At 49.7% G+C, this 23838-nt stretch overlaps 1 protein-coding gene across 1 annotated transcript in view; it reads left to right on the top strand.

Moving 5' to 3' along the window:
• Positions 1-4377: 4377 nt before the first annotated feature.
• Positions 4378-23838, top strand: part of ABT1 (activator of basal transcription 1) — a 34930-nt gene continuing 15469 nt past the window's right edge. The window contains exons 1-2 of the mRNA XM_086940355.1: positions 4378-4549; positions 12868-13105. Of these exons, the coding sequence (XP_086796481.1) occupies positions 12874-13105 (232 nt within the window). The 5' untranslated portion in view covers positions 4378-4549; positions 12868-12873. The remainder of the gene's footprint in view (positions 4550-12867; positions 13106-23838) is intronic.

The following is a 23838-nucleotide window of genomic DNA, read 5'->3' as shown; positions in this document are numbered from 1 at the left end:
ACATTAGTTCATTCTACTCTCCGCCACTCCACTCCATGCTGCTGTACAACATAGTGAAAGACATTGGCAAAGCCAATAGCTCTCGCATAGGCGAAATATATTCTCTTTGCCAATGCTTGTTCTCTTTTGAACTCTTTTCAACGCACCACACCAACTGAATAACACAGACATTGACACAGCCCATTGCTTGTTGCATGGGGAACCACAGAGTTTATGCCACATTAAAGCAGAAAGGCACCCACCCCCACGTGAGTACAAAAAAACAGGTTTACATTGCTGTGTTTTCAATCCTCATCATGGCAGGAATTTTTCTACAAGTGGAACCTTGTTTTCTGCAAGGAATTATCAGCATCACTTCTTGATATGTAGGCGCTGTCTGAGTTGTCACCTAAAACAAATAAAAATGGCTCCTAATAAGAGCACAAATAGTAATCACTGTGCTATGCTTATTAAAACTCTAGAGAAGTAGCAAATGCACCGTGTGTCATAATCATTATATATATTTGTATTGCTATTAATAATAGTGTATTATTTTCACTTTAGTAATACTCTTGTTCTTTTTATTTACTGATCCAACTCTGATCTGTAAATAAAAAGACAAAAGAATTGCCATCGTAATTTTGAAGGCGCCCACATGCATTGTGTGTGTGACTTCAAAAGAGCGCAGGTGGTTGCTTACTAGGCTTTTATTTAGCCATGCTGGGCAGGGTGGGGAATACTGTGCAGTATGACTAGAAAACAAGGTCCTGAAAGCAAGCCCTATTGGCTTAGCCAATGCTTGTCTTGAACTGATTTGTTACAGGGATAAGTTTTTATTCATGAGGTTTCAAACTCTTGAATCAATCAATCAATCAAGTGGATTTATAAAACACCACTAATCACCAAAGAGGGTACCAAGGCGCTTGAGGAACATGATGGTTCAGATGACTCAGTCAAGCAGCCAGGTCTGGAGTGCTCTCCCGAATTCCAACAGAGAGGAGGAGGTCCGTAGTAGCAGAGGGAGGTCATTCCAGGTTTCCGCTGTGAGGTAGGAGGACCATCCTCCGCTGTTGCTTCAGTGGATGAGGGGGGTATGGGCCAGTGAGAGGGAAGTGGACGGTCGTTGTCTGGTAGGGTAATGGAAATTCAGGTGATTGTTGATGTAGGCTGGCCTTTGGTTGTGCAGGGCTTTGTAGGTGTAGATCATCAGCTTGAATCGGCATCTCTTTTGTATGGTAGCCAGTGGAGTTTTCTGAGGTGGGTGGTGAGGATGAGTCTGGTAGCGGAGTTCCATATGGTCTGGAGTCTCTGCAGAAGGTGTATGGTAATCCCAGCGAAGGGAGCTTTGCCATAGTCTAATCAGCTGGTGATTAGGGCCCGAATTACGGTACGCCTGATGATCGGGGAGAGCCATTTGAAGACTTTTTGTAGCATGCGAAGTGTGAAAACGCAGGCAGAGGCGACTGCGTTGATGTGGGGCTTCATGGTCAGTTTGCTCTCCAGGATTGGGCCAGGGTTTCTGGTGTGGTCGGTCGGTCGGTCTGGGTAATGGTCCTAGTTACAAGGGCCACCTGGAGTCGTTCCAGAAGTGATGTTGTTGCCAAAGATCAGCACTGTCTGTGTTGAGCTTCAGTCAGTTGTCCTTCATCCAGTTAGCGATGCTCGTCATGCACCTGTGGAGGTTGTTTCTAGTGTTGGCGGGATCTTCTGAGAGAGAGAGAGGATAAGCTGGGTGTTGTCTGCATAGGATATTATGTTTAGTCCATGAGATCGGATGATGTTGGCCAAGGAGGTCATGTAGGTGTTGACTAGGGAGGGGCTGAGGGATGATCCTTGAAGGACCCCGCAGATGATGTACTTGGGTTTAGAGGTGAATGGAGGAAGGCGGACCTTCGAAATTCTTCTGGTGTGGAAGGAGGTGATCCACTAAGGGCATTCCCTTGGATACCGATGTGAAGCAGAATTCTGATCAGGGTGTGATGATATACAGTGTCAATGGCTGCTGAGAGGTTGAGGTGGGTCAAAGCTGCTGTTTCACCGTGGTCGAGGAGGGCTCTGATGTCATTGGTGACTGCGATCAAGGCAGTTCCAGTGCTGTGACTAGCAAGGAATCAGGATTGGGAGGGGTCTAAAAGGTTCTGCTCCAGATATTTCATGAGATGGTAGTTGATGACTTTTTCCAGGACTTTGGAGGGGGCAGAGTCTCACGTGGAGTGAACCATGGCTCTTTTCCAAGTGTTCCTCACTAGTTTCTTGGAAGATTCTCATGCAGAGTTTGGTTTTGAAATTATCAGCATTTATCAAGTATTCATTTTTAGTGGAACAGTTTCTATAGATCATAAGGAGCTATCCCTACCGAAAGTAATCTTTCAGACTGCAGGATGAAAGCGGTCATATCGGAGTAGGCTATTAATGTTAGTTGGTTTGGTACACAGCTTGATGCATGGGTGTCCCTATTTGAAGTATTCTTCCCCTACCTATTTCAAGCATTCCACCTATCACTTTTTATCCAGGTATGGGTTCTGTACTCTCTGCGTAGGAATCAAGTTATAACTCCTCAGCACATTAAGGCATATGAAATGTGAGCCCTTCATGATGAATTTGGGTCTGTCCACTAAAACACATCACAAAAGGCAACATGATGTTAGAAGCCTGGCAGGGACAAAGGGCGTGAGGCAGAGCTGCAAACCGTCACTAGTTATGTTTGCAGTGGGGAAAAAAACATACTGGAACAGTTTCAAACAGCAAGTACTGGCCATATATTACAAGTGTTATCTGGCATACAGTGGGGTTATAGAGAGAAGATGCCATTAACACTAGGGAAAAAATATCTGGGCTGGTCTCCAGACTGAAAATTAACTGGATCAGGCATGGATAATTGTGAAAGAGCCTGCCCCACTAGGAATTAGATTATCTCTTCCTGAATCACAACCTGCCCCAGATAATTCAAGCACAGAGTCCATTGGGAAACTTTGGGTTCAGATTCCCACTGATGGTAATAGCTCAGGTCGGTTCAAAGTAAAATGGTTGTACTGTCTCCAAAGAAATCAGTAGAACATGGGAGTCTTCCAGAGATACCAGTAGAACATGGAGTCAATACCTGAACGAAATACTGTGCAAGCCAGTGTGACGGGAGTGCAAAAGGAGCACTACATGCACTTAGGAAACCATACCACAGCTTAGAAGTTATGGCTCGAAGATATATAACTATGTTGCACTGAAACACGTCTGCAGTACAGAACCATAAAGTCCTCCAGAAGAGAGAGCAGAGAAAACACTATTAGCTGATATACTGTACCCAGTATTAATTTGGGAGGAGTCTCCTTCATGGCTAAACATACCACAATCAGCTGTGTCCACTAAGAGAGAAGGAGAGCTGAAAATTGAAGACGGGGTCACTCAGGAATGCAGTAAATGACGTAATCGTAGTCCTGGTATAGTCTGGAAATGTATGGGATATTATTTCTGAGAAGATAAAGCGAGTCTCCTTGTGTTTGCTCTCACGTTGCAACAATTATAGAGGAATTTGTGGAGCCACAGGACCAGTTCCTCCAGTATGAGAGATTAATCAAGGCGTTTCACATGAGTGGCCACCTGGCAGCTCATAGTCTGCAGCGAGGTGGGGGGGGGGGGGGTGGGCTGGATTGTTGAGGGGGGCAGGTGGGGGCACTGCATTTTGTCTGATAAACACTCTTCGTAAACAGTCACTGAAGCCTATGTCTTTGAATCTGAGATTGAAGCATGCCATGGAGCCTTCCGTCCCTTTCTGCCTAAAACTGACAAAGAGATGTATGTATTTTAATTTTATTTAATGCGATTTTATGGAGCGCAAACTTTACCCGAAGGTGTCAGAGCACTTTACAAAAGGACCAGTTACATTACATAGGATTTCGGAGTACATGAGTTACTTAAAAGATACAAACAGAAAAACTCTAAATTAACATATGAATGGTAGTAAGTACAAAAAGTCAACTACAGATAATAGTAGTTAGAGTAACATATAAAAAGTTGCAGATTCACTCGAGATTACAATTTAATAAAAGTAGAAGCGTTAAGGGTTGGAGAAATAAAAGTACACATTTACAAAGTAGAGATACGCGCTCCCCGACACTGCCCCCGCTCGCATGGCGCTGTTTGGATTTTACTGCGCTGATCTTTCAAAAACGGCCGCGCAGGGCACAACAATAGTGCACTCCGCACACTGCCTGGAGTTCCGGCTTAGCGGCGGCTGGACCATACCTTCCGGTACAGCGAGGAGGTCGCTTCCGGTGCAGGGGCCGGTAGCTTCCGGTGCTGTAGGCTGAAAGTTTCCTGGCATCATAATTGGGGCGGGTCCTTTATTTCCAACCAATAGCAAGGCGTACAAAGAAGTAACCCCTCCAATGCCCTGCTCGTCTCACCCCTTTACCCTGTCAATCAATGTAGGAACATGCTTTCCTATACTGCTCCTCTTTGCATCTTGTAGTCGGTTAAATAGCTGGACTGTATTTGGAATTTATGTTGCGTTTGCTACCCCTGACGAGGCGTTGGGAGTGAAGTAGAGACAGTCGGGTGTTGGAGGGCTGTTGCGGTAAGGCGCTCCCAGCTGATTCTATGGGATTTAAAATGTTATTAGGCTTTCATTTTCGTTTTTACGTTATGGTGGTAAATTTGCTAATAATACCCCCTTTCGACTGTGTTTTTTAAACCTTTCCTCGTCATGTCAGTGTGAACAGAAACAAAGTATATTTGATGTTGGTTCTGTTCCCCTAAAAGTCCTTTTGCATTTCATACAAGGTACAAAAAAGAGTTGCACATGACAGGGACTACAGTGATATTTAATAGATACCATATTAGTTTGATGCACAATGCAGAAAGCCAAGTTAAGTTGGACAAGATTTTACTGTTTTGTAGTAGCCTATATTCAGCTCCTGTTATCCCAACACGTTCTCAAAGTACTTTTAAGTGGATCAGTCGGAGGCTACCTCGTTTGCTGTGCTCTATTGGTGGATTATGGATATATAATGATGCCCCCCCGTAAGAGAGGGGAGTAAAGCAAGGAGTGATCAGAGGTACAACTACATTTTAAATGTACCTCCCATGTTTTATAAAGAGCTAACTAAAAAGTCAAACTAACAAAAAGCTCTAGCGTTATCGGGTAGTTATTGTAGACATCTTTCCAGGGCTGTAAGTGGGGTGAAAAAACGGTGGGGTCTCTCAAAGTGGTGTGACCAGTGTAATTAAGGGCGTGCCTTAAAAACATGTAAGCTAAAAATCTGTGCTTAGCATAATGTGCCGACCGACTTGTGTTTTGCTGTTTCTGTCATTGCATCTAGATATATGATGCAACAAGTAACATCATACCTACAACAAGTAGGTAGGTGTACAAAGTTATGGAGGAGTAGTGACCACTCCATCGACATGGAGTTTCGTTGCGTGCCTTTTCCTGCCTGATGATGTCTTCCTCAGCCGAGCCCCATTTCTTAATCGCCCACCACCATGCGGCTATTGGGGGACCGCTCTGTGAGCGCCAATGCACTTTTATGCTTCGCTTTGCGACGAGTATGGCTAGTACTGCAAATCGTGTCTACCTTTCTCTGTTTGTGTTGCTTAAAGATGCCAAGGGCACACGCCTCCTATGTGGTGAGTCCCACCAGGCCTGTGACCGTCTGTAGTGTAGTGTGTACTGTTGTCCGAAAGTCTTGTAGTGTGGGGCAGGTCCAGAACATGTAGATGAATGGGGCTTCTGATGTGTGGCAGCGGGGGCAGTCGAACTGTGTCGCTGGGAAGAAGCACTTAAACCGTGCCGGCGTGAGATGCGCGGTGTAGTATCTTAAATAAGCTGTTTTTAGGTCTCGCGACCGCATTGAGCGGAGCGAGAATTCATGTCGGCAAAATCCACTTCAAACCACAGGCTTTCAGCCGCGGTTTTCTTTAAGTTCGCGTGATTAAACATGCACGCGCATCGGCAGCATTTCTCCTGCACAAGGCTCGCAAAAGGCTCTCCTCCCTTCCCACATCAAAGGCATCATTCACCCTCCCACAGGCTTCCCCAGCGCTGCCCCGCCCCCTGCTTCACGGCCAGGCCATCTGTTCCCTGCCAGACCTCTCACACCTCCGTCACAGCATGCCTGTGTACTTCAAAGGCTTATCACTTCACACGGCCGCAGGCCGTGCAACCAGAGCACTTCAGTTGGTGGGCAGCCCCCCTCCCAGCACTGCCTTCTTACTCTCGGCAGCCGTGACTCCCTAAACACTTTTTATATTTAATTAGCAGCAGCAGCATTTCTCCTGCGCCAGGCCACATCAAAGGCTCTGTGCCACTTTCACCCACACAGCACCACTTTCAGACACGCAACGCACATGCCTGTGTACTTCAAAGGCTTATCACTTCACACGGCCGCAGGCCATGCAACCAGAGCACTTCAGTTGGTGCGCAGCCCCCCTCCCAGCACTGCCTTGTTACTCTCGGCAGCCGTGACTCCCTAAACACTTTTTATATTTAATTAGCAGCAGCAGCATTTCTCCTGCGCCAGGCCACATCAAACGCTCTGTGCCACTTTCACCCACACAGCACCACTTTCAGACATGCAACGCCACTCACACGCACGCAAGCCCACTATCACCCACGCAACACCACACTCACCCACGCAACGCCACTCACCCAAGCAACACCACTCACACACGCAACGCAACTCATCCACGCAACCCCACTCATCCACGCAACGCCACTCATCCACGCAACGCCACTCACACATGCAACGCCACTCACACATGCAACGCCACTCACACATGCAACGCCACTCACACATGCAACGCCACTCACACATGCAACGCCACTCACACATGCAACGCCACTCACACATGCAACGCCACACACGCAACGCCACTCCGCCACTCATCCACGCAAAGCCATTCACCCACGCAAAGCCATTCACCCACGCAACGCCACTCGCCCACGCAACGCCACTCGCCCACGCAACGCCACTCGCCCACGCAACGCCACTCGCCCACGCAACGCCACTCGCCCACGCAACGCCACTCGCCCACGCAACGCCACTCACCCACGCAAATCCACTCACCCACGCAACGCCACTCGCCCACGCAAATCCACTCACCCACGCAAATCCACTCACCCACGCAACGCCACTCACCCACGCAACGCCACTCACCCACGCAAATCCACTCACCCACGCAACGCCACTCACCCACGCAACGCCACTCACCCACGCAACGCCACTCACCCACGCAACGCCACTCACCCACGCAACGCCACACTCACCCACGCAACGCCACACTCACCCACGCAACGCCACACTCACCCACGCAACGCCACACTCACCCACGCAACGCCACACTCACCCACGCAACGCCACACTCACCCACGCAACGCCACACTCACCCACGCAACGCCACACTCACCCACGCAACGCCACACTCACCCACGCAACGCCACACTCACCCACGCAACGCCACTCACCCATGCAACGCCACTCACTCACGCAAATCCACTCACATGCAACGCTACTCACTCACGCAAATCTACTCACACCCACGCAGTGCCACTTTTACCCACACAGCACCACTTTCAGACACACAACGCCACTCACACCCACGCAAGCCCACTCTCACCCATGCAATGCCACTCACCCATGCAATGCCACTCACCCATGCAATGCCACTCACCCATGCAATGCCACTCACCCACGCAACGCCACTCACCCACGCAACGCCACTCACCCACGCAACAACACTCACACATGCAACGCCACTCACTCAAAGCCACTCACACCCACGCAGTGCCACTTTCACCCACACTGTGCAGTGCACAATAGGTCTCGCAGTAGGAAAGTTGGAGCTATTGGTTTTGTAAATGACAAAGCCCTTTATGTTTTTAAAATGAAAACAAAAATAAAAGGCATTGTTATTTGCAATTGTAATAGCTCCAACTTTCCTACTGCGAGACCCATTGGTGCTTGTTTAACCTTTGATTGCGGGGCACTTTTTTGTGGTGTTCAAGTGCTGTGAGCCACTCTTTATCGTGAATAGCTCTGCCGAACTCCTCTTCCCAGTGGAGTTGCAGTCGTGTTGGAGGTGCACGTGTAAGTTCCATGATAGATTTATAGATCCATGTGATGAAGTGTTTCCCTGTCCCCATTTGGAGAAGCGTATTCAATACAGGGTGTGTCTTGGGTTCTCTGTCCGTGAGGTCCCACGTCTTTCTGCAGTCGGCAACCAGTTGCTGGTGTAATAGGAACTGGCCAGGCGGGAGGCCACTCTCTTCCGTCAACCCTGCAAACAACGTCAGCTGACCGTCTGTGAATAGGGCTTCTATCTCGGTGAGCGTGTGTTCTGTCCACGCTTGCAGCTCTCCCGTGGTGTAGTACCCTTTCCCCTTGGGGAGGCATGCTAAAGGCAGTATTGGGGAGTTCATGAGCGTCGCCGTGGATAGGCGGTGGATTTGTAGGACTCCGAACTGGCTATTTTGACCAATAGGGAGCGCGCCGAATGGCTTGGTCCCCGGGAGGAGCATTCGGGTCAGTTCCGGAAGTGATGCAGTTCCTGTTTGTGCTTCCGTTTCCCCCAGATTTCGGCTCGCTGTCCACCTCGATAGCCATTGCAGCTGCGCTGCGAGGAAGTATGCCTCGAAGGACGGGGCTCCCAGCCACCCCCATCCTGTGGTTGTAGAGTTGTTAGGGCTACTCTACGGCGGCCCTTCCCCAGATCAGTGATATCAGTAATGAGTCTAGCGCTTGAAAAAAGGAGCGTGGGGGGATGACCAGAATGTTGCCGAAATAGTAGCGGAGCCGGGGCACCATAATCATTTTTGATAAGGCAACCATTCCAATTGGGGCCAGGGGGTGTGTTTGCCAGAAGTTAACTTGGCTTTTCAACCCTCGGAAGGCCCGATAGTGGTTGCCCCCAGGAGGTCCAGAGGTGTATGATAAAGTCTAATTCCCAAATATCGTGGGGCATCCCCCGTCCAGGACAGCGTGGCGTCTCCCGTACTGATCTCCCAGGGAGGTGCATCTGGGTGCAAGGGGTAGATGGAGGATTTGGCCCAGTTTACCTTCAACCCTGCGGCTTTCTCAAAATCTGTGAGCGTAGCCCAAAGAGTGGTGAGGTCTGCCGTGATGTCCCTGACATAAATGAGGAGGTCATCCGCGTACAGAGACACACTATGTGTACGGCCCTCCAGCGGTATACCCCAGAGCTCGCCCTCCTCCCTCACTCGTATCGCCAGCGGTTCCATGGCGATGGGAAATATTATGGGGAACAGGGGACATCCCTGACGTGTTCTCCGCATGACCGAAATGGGGGTGAAATATGCCTGCCTATGCTAACCCGTGTGGTGAGCCCGGTATACAGTAGCCGGATGTACTCTGAGTTGGGAGCCCAGTCTCACCTGCTGCAGAACTTTGAATAAATACTGTCATGCAAGAGTATCAAAGGCTTTCTCGAGATCCATCACAAGGTATGCCGCGTAAGGGAATCTGTTTAAAGCTTCTATCATGCTCTTAGTATACACACTTGCCAAATTCCCCGGTGCTCCAGATAGCACTTTGCGAGTTTCCATAATTCCCCGGTTAACCCATATTGTCGGTTTCAATAATTCCTCCGCTAGCAGATTAAGCATATTTCTAAAATGTCCATCTAGAACGTTATAATTTTCCATAATTCTCAAGACATCAAACTTCATTAATGACAGCAGTATATATGTATGCATATTCCATAATGGACTGTATAAATATATTCCAAATTTCTCCATGCACACGTTTCAGTTTCTATAATGGATTAGTTAAAGTGTTGTGCTATCTCAGATAAAGCTGCTTGTGGTCTCCCTTTGCAAATATCATCATGCTGCTTTTAGCAGCATGAATGCTGTTTTATTTGTTCTGTTTAGCTGGGCCATGGCTCACCACATGCTCCGTTAGAACTCATCCTAGATGTTAAATCAAAGAGTGAATAATACATCTTGGAGGTTGAATATAGTTGGTATCATTTTTACTCTCTTGGCAGTATCATTATATACGGTCACTCTTCTGTACACAAAAGCACAAAAAGGAGTTGCATCATTTTATTGTCTATTGCTACCCCCGTTACAGAAAACTCAGCGCAGGGGGCAAAGCTTTCTCATACCTTGACCCATGTACTGGAACCCATTACCTATATATCTATGTAAGTGCCGAGATCTCCTCTGTTTCAGGAATCTCCTGAAAACATAACTTTTCAGTAACAGAATTCTCCGGCCTCGCAATCCCACACCTCTAGCGCTGAGCTACCCCTCCCAGGGCGATTCCGGCGCTTTACAAATTCCATCATTCATTCATTCATTCCCATGTGATTGATCTTGCTGACTCCATCAGAGACTTCAGCGGGGTTCTCTTTACCTGACTAAAATACACAATTCTACTCCTGGATCATTTGTGTTTCTGCCATAACAGGGCCCTGGGGAACCACTGTTAAGAGTGGACACTTGAAGAATGGCATTTGGAAAGGCTCCACATGCTCTTCACGAACAAAATGTTGTATTGCACTGGAAAAATAAAATTGAGGCATGAAACTGGTGATGAACAACATTTTAGGACCCTGTGAGCAATGTGTTGTGTACCACAAACTGCTCATTGGGAAAACCACTAAGCCTTTCGTTGGAAAATCCCAAAATATCCCTGGTCGAAAACAATGAAATACAGCCATTGTCAGTCCCCAGATATTCATCATCATTGTTTGTCAACCATTGGAGGGCTCCAGAAAACACTTTACTGAAGGACGCAAAGTGTCGTTTTTGAGTGACAGCAGTGAACCAAAGCTAGGTGTCATTAACAATTCATGGAATGCAAGAAATCTTTTATTTGATGTTACACCATTAATTGGCCTGTGAAACATGCAGAATTGCTCACATATTGTGGATGTTTTGAAAGATGTGTTTTAACCCGTTAAGCGCGCGCAAACATTCCGCCCCAGTGCGGACGTTCGATTGCGCTAACGGGATTCGGACGTCCAACGGTCGTGCGCAGCACTAGCGAGGTAGTGCACACGACGACCGTTGGACGTTCGAAGCACTCAACAGGTTAATGAAATATCACTCAAGTGAAGCTGTCGTGGTTTATTTCAGTTGTAGTTTTAAATGTAGTTTTTTGTTTTGTTTAAAGATGTGTTTTTAAGTCGAAGCCAACCTGACTGTGCAGCTGCCAGGCTTGCTAAAGATATCGTGGGGACATCCAGAAACCTTCCATGGTATTGCATCTGCCTGGTGCTTACCACTGACTTTGTGGTGTGTAACTCACATTTTCTGGCTTTCTCGTTTTCTGAGTTTGTTTTTTAGGGTGTCCAGGTTCAGTTCGCCCGTCCCAAGGAGTGAAGCCATTTCATTCTACCTCTCCTTGTGTTCTTCCACGAGTGCTCCTTACTGTAAACAGGCCTGTAAATCTTGTTCTTATCGTATCACATTTGCTGGGCACCCAAAGACCGAGGTCAAATGTCAGGCTCTGTGTTCCGATGGAGCTTGGTGTTTACTTTTCTTTCTGCGACTTCAGAGTGAGAGGATTTATCTGACAATACTAGGTTAGAGGAAAGGGTTTTTACTAGCACACAACATTTATATGAACTGTCAAAGTATATCGGAATTAGCAAAGTACGAATGAAGCACATTTTCTGTTAACTCTGAAGTGTGTTGGAAACAAATATTTTAATATGATCAAAACAAGTCAATACGCTTGGGTGATGCCATTTCCACACATTATGGTTTGTGGGCTGTATAGTTTCATTTTCAAAACTGTATTATTTGCAAATGTAATGGTCATTTCAATGGAAAATGTGTTTGTTTGTAGTGGCAGTGTTCTACCACACAATGCATTTTCCGCTCTACTCTACACCACTCCACGCCATTACACGTTACTCTGTGCCACTCCATTGTACACCAAGCCACTGCACTCTTCACCACTGTACTCTACGCCACTTCACTCTACGCCTTTCTACTCTGCATCACTTTATTGTAGGCCAAAGCATGCTGCACCACTCAACTCTACACCACTCCAGTCTATGCCACTCTGGACTCTATGCCAATACACTCTACGCCAATGCACTCTACTCTGTTCCACTCTACGCCTCTTTACTCCATGCCAATCCACTCTACGCCACTATAATCTATTCTACACTACTGCACTCGACACCACGTTACAGCATTGTTTTATGCCACTCTACTCTACACCTCTGCGCCAGTGCACTCTACTCCACTGTGGTCTAAGCCATTGCTCTCCGAGACACTGCACTCTATGACACTCTACTCTGTAGCACTGTACTCTCCGCCACTGAACACTACACCAATCTACTATGCACTACTGCACTCCACAGTACTCCACTCTAAGCTACTGCACTGTACACTGCTCCACTATACTCTACTCTGCACCATTCCACTCTAAGCCACTGCTCTCTACTGTCCACCACTGCATTCTACGAAGCTGCATTGTATGATGCTGAATTCTATGCCTCTGCACTCTATGCCAATATACTCTACACCAGTCCACTCTAAGCCACTCCACTCTATGCCACTGCACTCTACTCTGCACCATTGTGCTCCAATATACTCTTTGCACCGCTGTACGCTACGTCACTACACTGTATGACACTCTACTCTGCAAAACTGCACTCTATGACACTCTACTTTGTACTACCGCATTCAGTGGCAATGCACTCTACACCACTCTAGCATATGCAGCTTCACTCTGCAGCTCTCCACTCTATGCCACTGCACTCTACGGCACTATACTCTACTCTGCACCGCTCTGTGCCACTCTGCTCTGCACCACTCTATGCCACTGCACTTCATGCTACTCAACTTATTCTAATACATAGCTGCGTCAACAAGTGGATAATATGCAATTCTTTTTGTGTTTTTCGCATCACTAGCTCACCATGTCTGATGTGGAACATCAAGAGGAGGCAATTGAAGAGGAGATGCCAGTGATGGGAGAAGAGGAGGGGAAATGCGAAGAGGAGGATGACGAGGAACCCAAAACTGCAGACAAGAAGATTATCCCAGGCATTGTTTACTTGGGACATATTCCGCCTCGCCTGCGTCCCCGGCATATACGTAATATGATGAGTGTCCATGGTGAGGTGGGGCGCATATTCCTACAGGCAGAGGGTGAGTCGGGAAAACCATTCAACATCTGTAAACAAGAGGCTACCTTTCATTTAGTTTGACCTGGTGGGTAGTTCAGTGGAGAAGGTGGCTGAGTGACAGAACTCGGTGGTCTGCTGTTGACCACATATGGTCTTGATGTTCTCTTATTTTGCTTCCCCAACAGAATATTTACAGTTGTGCATAAATCCCATTTCTTATGTACACCTCTTCAAACTTTTTTTAAATTAGCCTGTGGAAATCTACAAATCTGCTCAGTGATCTGTTCACAAACTGGCACTGAAGCCATATTAGTTTCAGTATGCAGACTTCGAGACGCTTGGTCTCTGCCGATGGACATTTCGCCGCTTGCACTGCAGCACATAATTAAATAGAAGGGGAGCGGATGTAAAAGAGGACACCCCCGTTAAAAAAACAAAAAATGCAGCAAATACTGCACCCGAGAAAGAGACGGTGTTTACAACGCAGTGAATTATCCAAAACTCATTTGTTTTGAACTCAACATTACCTTGCATCTGTTTCCTAATCAAAGTCTATTACAGCTCTGGATAGAAATGCAGATAACTGCTTTTGAGATGGTAGGGGGGGGGGGGAGACGGGACGGGGGAGGGTTGAAACAAATTGTGAGTTAAAAACTCCCATACAGAAATATTGCTTTAAGAGATAGCCATACGCTCCAGCCAGATGCAAGTAGCACGCAAAGTGAGTGATAAAAAGAGTCTACAGTCCCAGGGTGCTGAAGTGTGATGATCAGTAGAGGGATATGGGCCTCATTTATGAAAAGTGTTGCATCTCTGCAAGAAAACAGTGATGCAACACTTTTCAGTGCGCCCTCCTTGCGACACCATGGATGCGCCACATTTACTGTACGGCGCTCCATGTCGCAAAGATTTACAGATAAGTCAGTGTTCCTGACGTACCTGTAGGTGCAAAATTGGCGCATGTCTGTATTGTGTCTGTAAATGGACACAACTCCAGCAGTGTGTCTTTTCACATGGCATATGTGAAAAGCCCTACGTCACTCCTTGCTCCTGCTTCAAGCAGGCGTAAGGATTTGACGTAGTAACGCCCTAGAAGGGATGCAATGAAATCTCATAGATTTCACTGCGTCACTTCTACGTGGCTTTCCTGCGTTGGAATGCCCACCCTGCATACATTATACCTGACGTAGGTATAATGTAGCGCAGGGGGTTTAGAAAGTGGCGCATCTGCCTAGATGCGTCACTTTGTAAGCAGTGTGGTGCATTTTTTTATGCCGCCGCAGCATCACAAAAAGTGATGCTGCAGCGCAAGGGCCTCATAAACAAGGCCCTAAATCTTTAGCGCTCCTCAGGCATCCAGAGCTCGCTGTTCTTACCAATCAGAGCTGTTTGTGCATGGAGAGTGCCTACGTATACGTTCTGTACGATGTCATTTTCTCTCTGCATACAGTTGCATCATTTGCAGGTTATCTAGAACTGCGTATGAGTGCCTTTTATACCACCAGGATGGTGTCTAATCTGACAGACTTGTGTTTTCTCACAAGCTGCTTACGATGCACCAGAACACCTATCAAGAGCAGGAAACTTTTGAGGGCGTGTAGCACTTTTATACCAAAAAAGCCCTTGAATTGCATAGTAGTTATAGATGCTACCCTACATCTGGGGAGATATGATTTCAGATAGACTGGTTAAGTCAAATAATCCAGTGGTTCACTTAACCCATGGGATTACTTCAAGTGTTGGACTATATGACCATACCCACTTCTGAACAGAAGACGGCCATATTTGAACCATCGTTACCTTCTTAATCCCCTAAGAATTGACGGCCACCTCTGCTGCAAAGCCTCTCGATGATTCGATCCTCAACTCCTCTACCGAACTCCTTTACCCTCCCTGAAAGGAACCTTTTTTCCCTCCTTCTAACTATTGATCTGTGAAACTTCCAGAATATAGGTGTATCAATGTACTGAGACTGTTTATGCTTCTATGCATGTACGTTGTAAAGCGCTCTGATACCCCTCAGGTCGTGTAAGCACTATATAAAACTTCAAATAAATAAAAAAAAATAGAAGACTATGCTTAAAAAAAAAAATAGAGGCTACCCCTCCTGGGAGCTGCCAGTACTACACAGGGTTACCAGGCTGTTGTGTTGTTGGCTTCTCTTTGTTTTGGTCCTTCTGTCACTGTGTGTGATATGTCAGGATGGGTGCTCATGCTGTCTTTTGTTACACACCCTTAGTCAGCTCTGCTTTCTCCGAATGAGTGGGGTCGCTTGTACTGTACTGTAAGGCCGACCCTCTATCTTCTGCGGCAATCCACAGAAAATGCGTATGTTTATCCTCAATTTTATGTATGAAAGTTCCCAGTCCCCTCTGAAAATGTGCCTCGGGTCGCACTAGTAAAATGTTTCTCCACACTGTAATCACAGCTGAAGGGTATCATCTATAACTGTTAAACATTGTGAAGGTTCATTTGCATAAATAGTTTTTTAGAAAAAGGGTGCCCTTGGTGTTGTCCCTCGTACTTTTTTTTTTTTAGGTCTGGCTTCACACTACAGCTGTCGCTGACCTTATGTGATCAAGAAAAAAGCTGATTTGATTCCTTAACTACAGCATTTCATTGGGCAGAAGTTCTGTAGTTCTGCGGAAAAAAGTGCTTGTTTTGTACCTTACGTTTTGTTGGAAAGCTTATGCTCCATACAGTCAGTAGGCATGATTGTTTAAGGTTATCCGCCAACAATAAATGTTATAAGCCTACTCATTTAATGTCTAGTATTTAGCCATGTGTGTAGTGAAGTACCTATTGGACATGGCTTCACAATTTTAACTGTCATCTAGAATCTTGTAGTTAAAACAAAAATACAAACATATCAGACATTGGTCTGTTTGAGTGTCATTCAAATTCCGTTTCCATCTGCGACAGCACACAGCCTGCGACAAAGGGTTACCCCACCTCAGCCATTACCTCTATTGCCCCATAAGTGTCAGAATTGTGTCTGACCTTGTGAACAGCACCCTGAAATTGCGGTGTGTGGCTTCAGTTCAAGGGCTTGTGCACCAGTCCTTTAATTTTCAATTTTTTTCCTTTTTATAAACCCATTTTTATTTCATTTTTCAGGCCGTTCACTTGCCACTCATTTGATCTGAAGTTGATAACCTCCTGCATGCCAGTGCTTTGATACCAACGTCATCTTCGAATGGTATTGCCCATTGTATATCACTGTTTTGCCACGACAAGATGGCCAACATGTTTAGAAGTAAACTGTCTGCCATCTTTGATCAGCACAGCAATGGTACACCACGCACACTGCCATTCCAAGATGACTGCCCACTGCATTGTTTTACTTATTTTTTATTGAATGTATATGCCCCTCACATTTATGCAGTGACTTGTTTTTCTTTTATCGTGTATTCTTTTTATTCATCTTCCATATGCATGTTGTGTTTGTCTGTTTTTATTGATGGGTTGGGGAATGCGAAAATTAGCCAGTGGATGGATGAATGGAAGCATGAGGGCAAGGATGAGCAGCAGGGTGCACTTATGATGTGTTACTGATGGCCTCAACTCAGCAGTCTCTGAAGAGAAACTTTATAAGTCAGACCTATTCGTATTGCCAATGATTGTTGAGCCATAACTTGTAGCTCTTATCTGCACTGCTGTGCACATTAAACACATACAAAGCACTTATGTAACTGATGGTTCTTAACCATGACCTGCCCAGTTTTAGCTTCTGCTTTGAGTATTGCAGTGAGCAACCCCTTTTTCTATCCATTTTATTTTTAATGTCATTGAAATGACTTTACTGTAATAGAGAATACATAACAGGTAGTAACTGTGTAATATGGTCCAATATTGCTATTGAGGTGTTCTGGTGACATAATAAACCACAACCCTGAATGCAGAATGCTTTGAAAATGTCACCAGAACCTCAAGGTGCCAATATAGGACCAAATCTACATGGTACCCATGATGATTTGTTTGTATTAAAATTTTATTTTGGGAAGTTGGTTAGAAAAAGATTTCTTCAAAGTGCAGCTGGCAATGGCCACTGATTGGAATGCTCAGGCCTTGTTTAGCATTTTTAAATTAATTGTTTATAAAACATTGTACAATAGTGAGATCTGTGGGTTTTGGAACTTCTGAGGCTGCAGCGCTCACCATATAATTATGGTTTTACTGCATGTGCCATATACTTTGACACACAACTTACTAAATTAGCGTATTTCACCAAAAATGTTGTTTCTCAATGTAAATGTCCAGTATTTGTAAAGCGCGAACAATTACCCGAAGGTGTCAAGGCGCTGGGGGCCGTCGGGAAGATTAAGCGAGCTGCAGACCCCTGCCACCGGAGCCGGGGATCAAACCGGGATCCCCAGCGTCCAGCGTAAGTCGCCCTGGTCGCTGTGCCACACCTCTTCCACACTCAAATAAAAATTATATTGATGGAAAATAGGACGCATAAACTGCTTTTTGCCTCAGAATTTAGATAACCTTGCCACATATTTTGATCCTCTATGCTGCATAATCTTAGCAGCCTTGGCATTCTTAAGGCTCTGCTGAGTAGTTTGGGGACTGCCGTTATGATGCAGAAATCCGCATTTCACATACAACCATGAAATATTTGCCAGTTTTCACGGTTGCATGCAAAGTATGAGTTTTTATACCATGGCATGCTATAAAATAAAAGGATCAAAACATATAATACGGACTTATTCATTCTTCTGGAAATAACTTTAAATCTTGGTCTTTCAGACCATTAATAAGACTTTTAACGCACTCACGCGACCTCCTTTGTTTGGTTGTGGTTCCCTGTCAAAGCAATGCCCATGGCCCGTTGTTAGACAGAGGCCCGGAGGGTCGGCCGAGCACAGGGGGAGAGGCCTCCGGTGAGGGCCGTCTCCGGTGATCGTACAGACAAGTAACTCCCCCCCCTCCCCCCCCCCCCCCCACAGATGGACACCACACAAGGATGAGTTCAACACACTTTATATACGAATCTTGAGGCAAGGTGATAACGATACAGTGGAACCAGGATACGAGGATCCTGCCAATTCTAGTCTCTTTGGGGAAAAGGAGTAGCGGGACAGTCTTAGTACCGGGCCGGTACTGGCACAGCAAGAGATGGAGCTCACAATCCTCGAGCTTGAGGGTTCGCAAAGATGGGCCGCGGCAGCGCCAGCAGGCTACGAAGATGGTTCGAGGTGGTGAGGGCCGCGGCAGCGCCAGCAGGCTCGGAAGATGGGTCACGATGAAGAGGGCCGCGGCAGCAGGCCTGGACGAGGGTTCACGATGGATAGGGCCGCGGCAGCGCCAGCAGGCTTCGAAGATGGTTCACAAGAAAGGGCCGCGGCAGCGCCAGCAGGCCTCCAAGGATGAGTTTGTCTCAGTGTCTCTCGACTCCAGGATACAACTGCCTTCCTGCTCTGGAGCTGCCCCAGTTATAGGTCTGGCCTCCTTTGATGTCCGGACCCTCGCACTTGGAGGTCGGGAGGTCCGGGATGAGGGAGTCCAGACACCCAGCAGGGGGGTGGAGCCAGCGCCCGGGGAGGCCGGGGGCGATCGACACCTGGCGGAGGGGAGCCATTGACACTCCTTCTCCCATTGACCGGCCAAGTGGTCTCTTCACCTCCTGGGTGGATGGTGGTGCCTCGATGTCGGGGCCTGGCCAGGCCCAGGGTTGGGGTCGATCCGAGGCCACGCGGCCTTGTCGGGCAGTGTCTCAAAATGGCGGCTGGGCCGGGGCATTGGTACTGACGGGGGCCCGGGCCAGCCGATGTCGGGGTGTCCAGGAGTTGGGGGTCCCGTTGTGGACGGGCCGGGGGTTGCCCCGGTGGGTTGCCGGGATGGTTCTTGTCTTGGATACAGGGGAGCAGGGGTCCGGGCCCCGCCATGCGGGGAGGGAGTGGGCCTTCCACGAGGCCTGTCCAACATGCGTCCCCCCCCCAGCTGAAGGCAGGGAGAGTCACCCATCTTCTTGGGTACTCTCCTCGCCGAGGCGGAAGAAACGGGACAGGCCGTCTGCGTTGGCGTGATCTTGGCCTGGACGATGCTCCACGGTGAAGTCCATCCCCTGCAGGGAGATGGACCAGCGCAACAGTTTTGGGTTTTCTCCCCGCATCTGCATCAGCAATTGCAGGGGTCGGTGGTCTGTTTGCACCCGGAAGTGGGTACCGAAGAGATAGGGCCGGAGCTTCTTGAGGGCCCACACTACGGCGAAGGCCTCCCGCTCGATGGTGCTCCAGCGCTGTTCCCGGGCCAGCAGGCGTCGGCTGATGAAGGCCACTGGCTGATCGACTCCCTCGGAGTTGAGCTGGGAGAGGACGGCCCCAACGCCATGATCGGAGGCGTCCGTCTGCACTAAACTCCCGGCTGTAGTCGGGGGCCTGGAGCACGGGGGCGGTGCACATGGCGGACTTCAATTTCTCGAAGGCCGCCTGACATTCCGGAGTCCAGTTGACTGTTTTGGGGTTTTTCTTGGATGTGAGTTCTGTGAGGGGCCCCACAATGCTGCCATAGTCCTTTACAAACCGCTGGTAGTACCCGGTGAGCCCCAAGAAGGCTCGGACCTTTGTTTGGGTGACCGGGGGTTCCCAGGCCTGGATGGCAGCGATCTTAAGCTGGAGGGGGGCCACCAGGCCGCTCCCCACTTGGTGTCCCAGGTAGGTCACGGACCCTTGGCCGATCTGACACTTGCTGGCTTTGATGGTGAGCCCGGCCTGCCGGAGGGCGTGCAGGACCTCCCGGAGGTGGTGGAGGTGGTCTGCCCAGTGGCGACTGTACACAGCAATATCGTCCAGATAGGCGGCGCTGAATTCCTCGAGGCCCGCCAGTACCTGGTTCACGAGTCTCTGGAAGGTAGCTGGGGCGTTTTTCATGCCGAATGGCATCACCTTGAAGTGGTAGTGGCCATCCGGGGTAGAGAAGGCGGATCGCTCTTGGGCCCCGGGGGTGAGGCCGATCTGCCAGTAGCCCGCTGTTAGATCGAAGATGCTCAGGTAGCGGGCGGCCCCCATGCGGTCAACCAGCTCATCCGCCCGGGGGATGGGGTGAGCGTCGGTTCTGGTAACGGCGTTCAGACCCCGTTAGTCCACACAGAACCTGAGCTCGGGGGCGACGCCCGGGGCGGCAGCCTTGGGGACCAGCACGACTGGGCTGGCCCAGGGGCTGTCAGATGGCTCGATCACTCCCAGAGCCAGCATTTTGGAGACTTCTGTCTGAATGCAGGCACGCACTCGGTCCGGCACTCGGTACGCCCTGTGTCGAATAGGGGGGCTATCCCCGGTATCCACGTCGTGAAGGCACCAGGGGGTGACCCCGGGGATGAGGGAGAACATATCGGCGAATTGGAGCAGAAGGTTTCGACAGTCTTGGCGTTGCTCTGAGGATAAGGCATCGGAGAGTCTGACCCCTTCCACGGAGCCGTCCTTTTCGAGCGTTCTCAGCAGGTCGGGAAGGGGCTCGGAGTCTTCTTCCGTCCCACTATCGGTCGCCATCAGGAGGCTGAGTTCCGAGCGCACGAAGTGGGGTTTGAGTCTGTTGGCGTGGAGGACCCGTAGGGGGTTCCGGGGTGACTCCATGTCGATCAGGTAGGTGACTGGACCCTTGCGCTCTACCACCTTGAAGGGCCCTGTCCATTTGTCCTGTAGTGCGCAGGGTTCAACCGGGGACATCACCCAGACCTGTTGTCCCGGCTCGAACTCGATGGAGGAGGCATGCTGATCATACCATCACTTCATGTCTTCCTGACTGGCCTCAAGGTTGGCCTTGGCGATTTCCCTGAATCGCCGGGTCTGGTTACGGAGGGCCAGGAGATACTTGTATACATCCGGAGGAGTCTTCTGAGGGGCCACCTCCCATCCCTCTTTGACTAGGCTGAGGGGACCCCGGACGGGGTGTCCATACAGTAGCTCGAATGGGCTGAAGCCCAGGGATTTCTGGGGGACTTCTCGGTAGGCGAACAGGGGGCACGGGAGCAGCACATCCCATTGGCGACGTAGGGGTTCTTCCAAGCCCATGATCATCCCCTTGAGGGTGCGGTTAAACCGCTCGACCAGTCCATTTCCTTGTGGGTGATAGGGGGTCGTGAATTTGTAGGTGACCCCGCACTGTTGCCAGAGGGACTTCATGTATTTAGAGATAAAGTTTGTGCCCCTGTCGCTGACGACTTCCCGGGGGAAGCCCACTCGTGAGAAGATCCCCATCAGGGCTCGGCCCACCACGGGCGCCGTCACAGTTCGAAGAGGAATGGCCTCGGGATAGCGGGTGGCGTGGTCCACCAGGACCAGGATGAACCAGTGTCCTTGTGCTGTTCTGGGCTCCAGGGGCCCCACAATGTCTATTCCCACCCGTTCAAACGGGGTGGTGACGATGGGGAAAGGCTGCAAGGGTGCTTTGAGTTTCCGGCCACTCTTCCCGCTGGCCTGGCAGTGTGGTTTGTTACATCATTCCGCATCTTGGGCCAGTAGAAGTGGGTCACCAGGCGGCTGTAAGTTTTGTCTTGCCCTAGGTGCCCGGCAAGGGGCACATCGTGTGCTAGGTTCAAGAGGAAGTCTCTAAAGCGGAGGGGGACCACCAACACCCGACTGGCCCCCAGTTCAGCAATCCTTTGCTCACTGTAGAGCAGGTCATTGTCCCAATAAATCCAGTGGGCCCCCGAGGTGTCTCCTGCGCTCTGGGCGAGGGCTTGCTGTCGGAGTCCCTCGAGGGAGAGACATGTTCTCTGTTCCTGTCGAAATTGTTCCGGAGTGGGGCCACCCTCTTGACGCCACTGGGCCAGTTCGGGAAGGTCCCGGAGCCGATCAAGTCCTTCTTCGCTGGACTCCGGGGAACTGGTTTCCAGGGTTGCTCCTTCTTGGACGATCGGTGGAGGGGGTTCCGGCCATTCTTGTTCTTCGGGACTGGTGATGGCGCGGGCGGCCATGGACCGGGTCGTCACGCAGACCCATTCCGGGAGGCCCAGCATCCCCAGGTGTTCTCTCCGCTCAACGGCTGCCCAGGGAGAACTTTCAATGTCGTTCCCCAGGAGGCAGTCCACGGGGGCATCGTCGCGGACAGTCACTTTTAGCATGCCGGATACCCCTCCCCACTCGAAGGGGACGCAGGCCATCCGACACAGGCTCTCGGAGTTATCGGCCGACCGTACTGGGCAGAGGATGTTCGGTAAGATCTGGTCCGGGGTCACCAGGTGGCAGCGGACTGCGGTCACACTGGCCCCGGTGTCGCGGAGGGCTTCAGCCCGGTGCCCATTAATGTTGACCCATGGCTGTACTTCTGCGTGTTGGCGGGAAGGGGTGCCCGCGGAATCAGGTCTCTGTCCCCTAGGCAGACCAGGGACATGGCGGCGGGCTCCCACTCGGGTTGGTCTGGCTCGTACTCTTCAGTGTTATCTTGGGCTTGTTCTTCTCCCAGGGCGGCGGCCGCGACCTGGCGGGGCATGGGACTCTGGTTTTTCGGGCAGTTGGGATCATTGGCGTAGTGGCCGGGTCGTTGGCATCAGTGGCAGGTAACGTTGGCGCGGAATCCTGGTCGCGTCGGCGGGCTTCCTCTTCCGGCCGGGGGCGGGGTGCTGCTGGTGGTGGGCACCGGGACGGTGTCTCTGCCCCGACCTTGGCCTCCTCCTCTCCCTCGGGGGCGATGGGGCCCTTGAGAGGCTCGGTTCTGTTCGCTGGCCCAATTTCGGGAAACTCGGGTGCTCTCCCATCGGTCTGCCTCGATGGCGAGTTGCCGAGGTTCAGTCAGTTTACTGTCCAAGAGGTGCTGCCTGAGCTCGACGAAGCAGTTATTAGAGAGGTGCTCCCATACAATAAGGTCAAAGAGCTGCTCGTACGTAGTCACCTTGCTGCCCTTGATCCACCCCTCGAAGGCTCGGCTAAAGAAGTTCACGTACTCCACCCAAGTCGTACCCGGGATCCGTTTGCAGTCGCGGAACCTCTGGCGGTACATCTCGGGCGTGAGTCCGTATCGAGTGAGGAGGGCGGCTTTCATGTGGTCGTAGGACGTCATCTGATGGTCCGGGAGTTGCAGCAGGGCGTCTCGCCCTTCGTTGACAAACCTCCCCCATAACCCGGCTCCCCAGTCGCTCCGTGGGATCCGGTGGGAGGTCATTGCTACTTCGTAGGCTTTGAACCATTGCTGGATATCATCGTTCCGGTAATATTCTCTGACGACATCTTTGGGGATGTGGACCTTGGGGTCCGTAGTGACAGGGGGGCTCTGGTGCCCGGGGACTCCGAGGTCTTTGTTCTGCCTCCGAATCTCGAGTTCCTCCAAGTTGCGCTCATGCTCGTAGGCCAGTTTTTTCTCTTCCAGCTCCCTCTGCCTCTGTTTCTCTTCTCGCTCCTCTCGGAGCCGTAAGTGTTCTAAAGTTATTTTTTGTTCTGCCAATTTGAGTTCCCCATCTAAGCGAAGTCGAGCCAGTTCTAATTCGTGGAGCCGGCTCTTCTCCCGTTCTCGGGCCTCCTCCGATGAGGGACCCGATCTTCTTCCTTCTGCAGGAGCGGTGCTTGTTTCGGTGGTCTCGAGGCTTTGGTCTTGAGGTACGGCCGTACCTGTCTCCGTCCAAGATTCCAAGGCGCGTTTGAAGTCATCTTTCGTGCTCAGTCCTGTGGTAGCAATGCCCAGTTCGATGCAGAATTGTTTTAGTTCTTTGTGGCTGTATTCTTCTAGTTTTTCCATCCTGAATTTTTCCGTTGTTCCACTCTCCTTTGTCGTCATGGTGGCTGTGTGTCGTGGGGTGAGTTACTCTCTGTACGATTA

The sequence above is a fragment of the Lissotriton vulgaris genome, chromosome 10, assembly GCF_964263255.1.
Source record: "Lissotriton vulgaris chromosome 10, aLisVul1.2, whole genome shotgun sequence".
Classification (NCBI taxonomy): domain Eukaryota; kingdom Metazoa; phylum Chordata; class Amphibia; order Caudata; family Salamandridae; genus Lissotriton; species Lissotriton vulgaris.
This window is presented reverse-complemented; position numbering and strand designations above follow the sequence as displayed.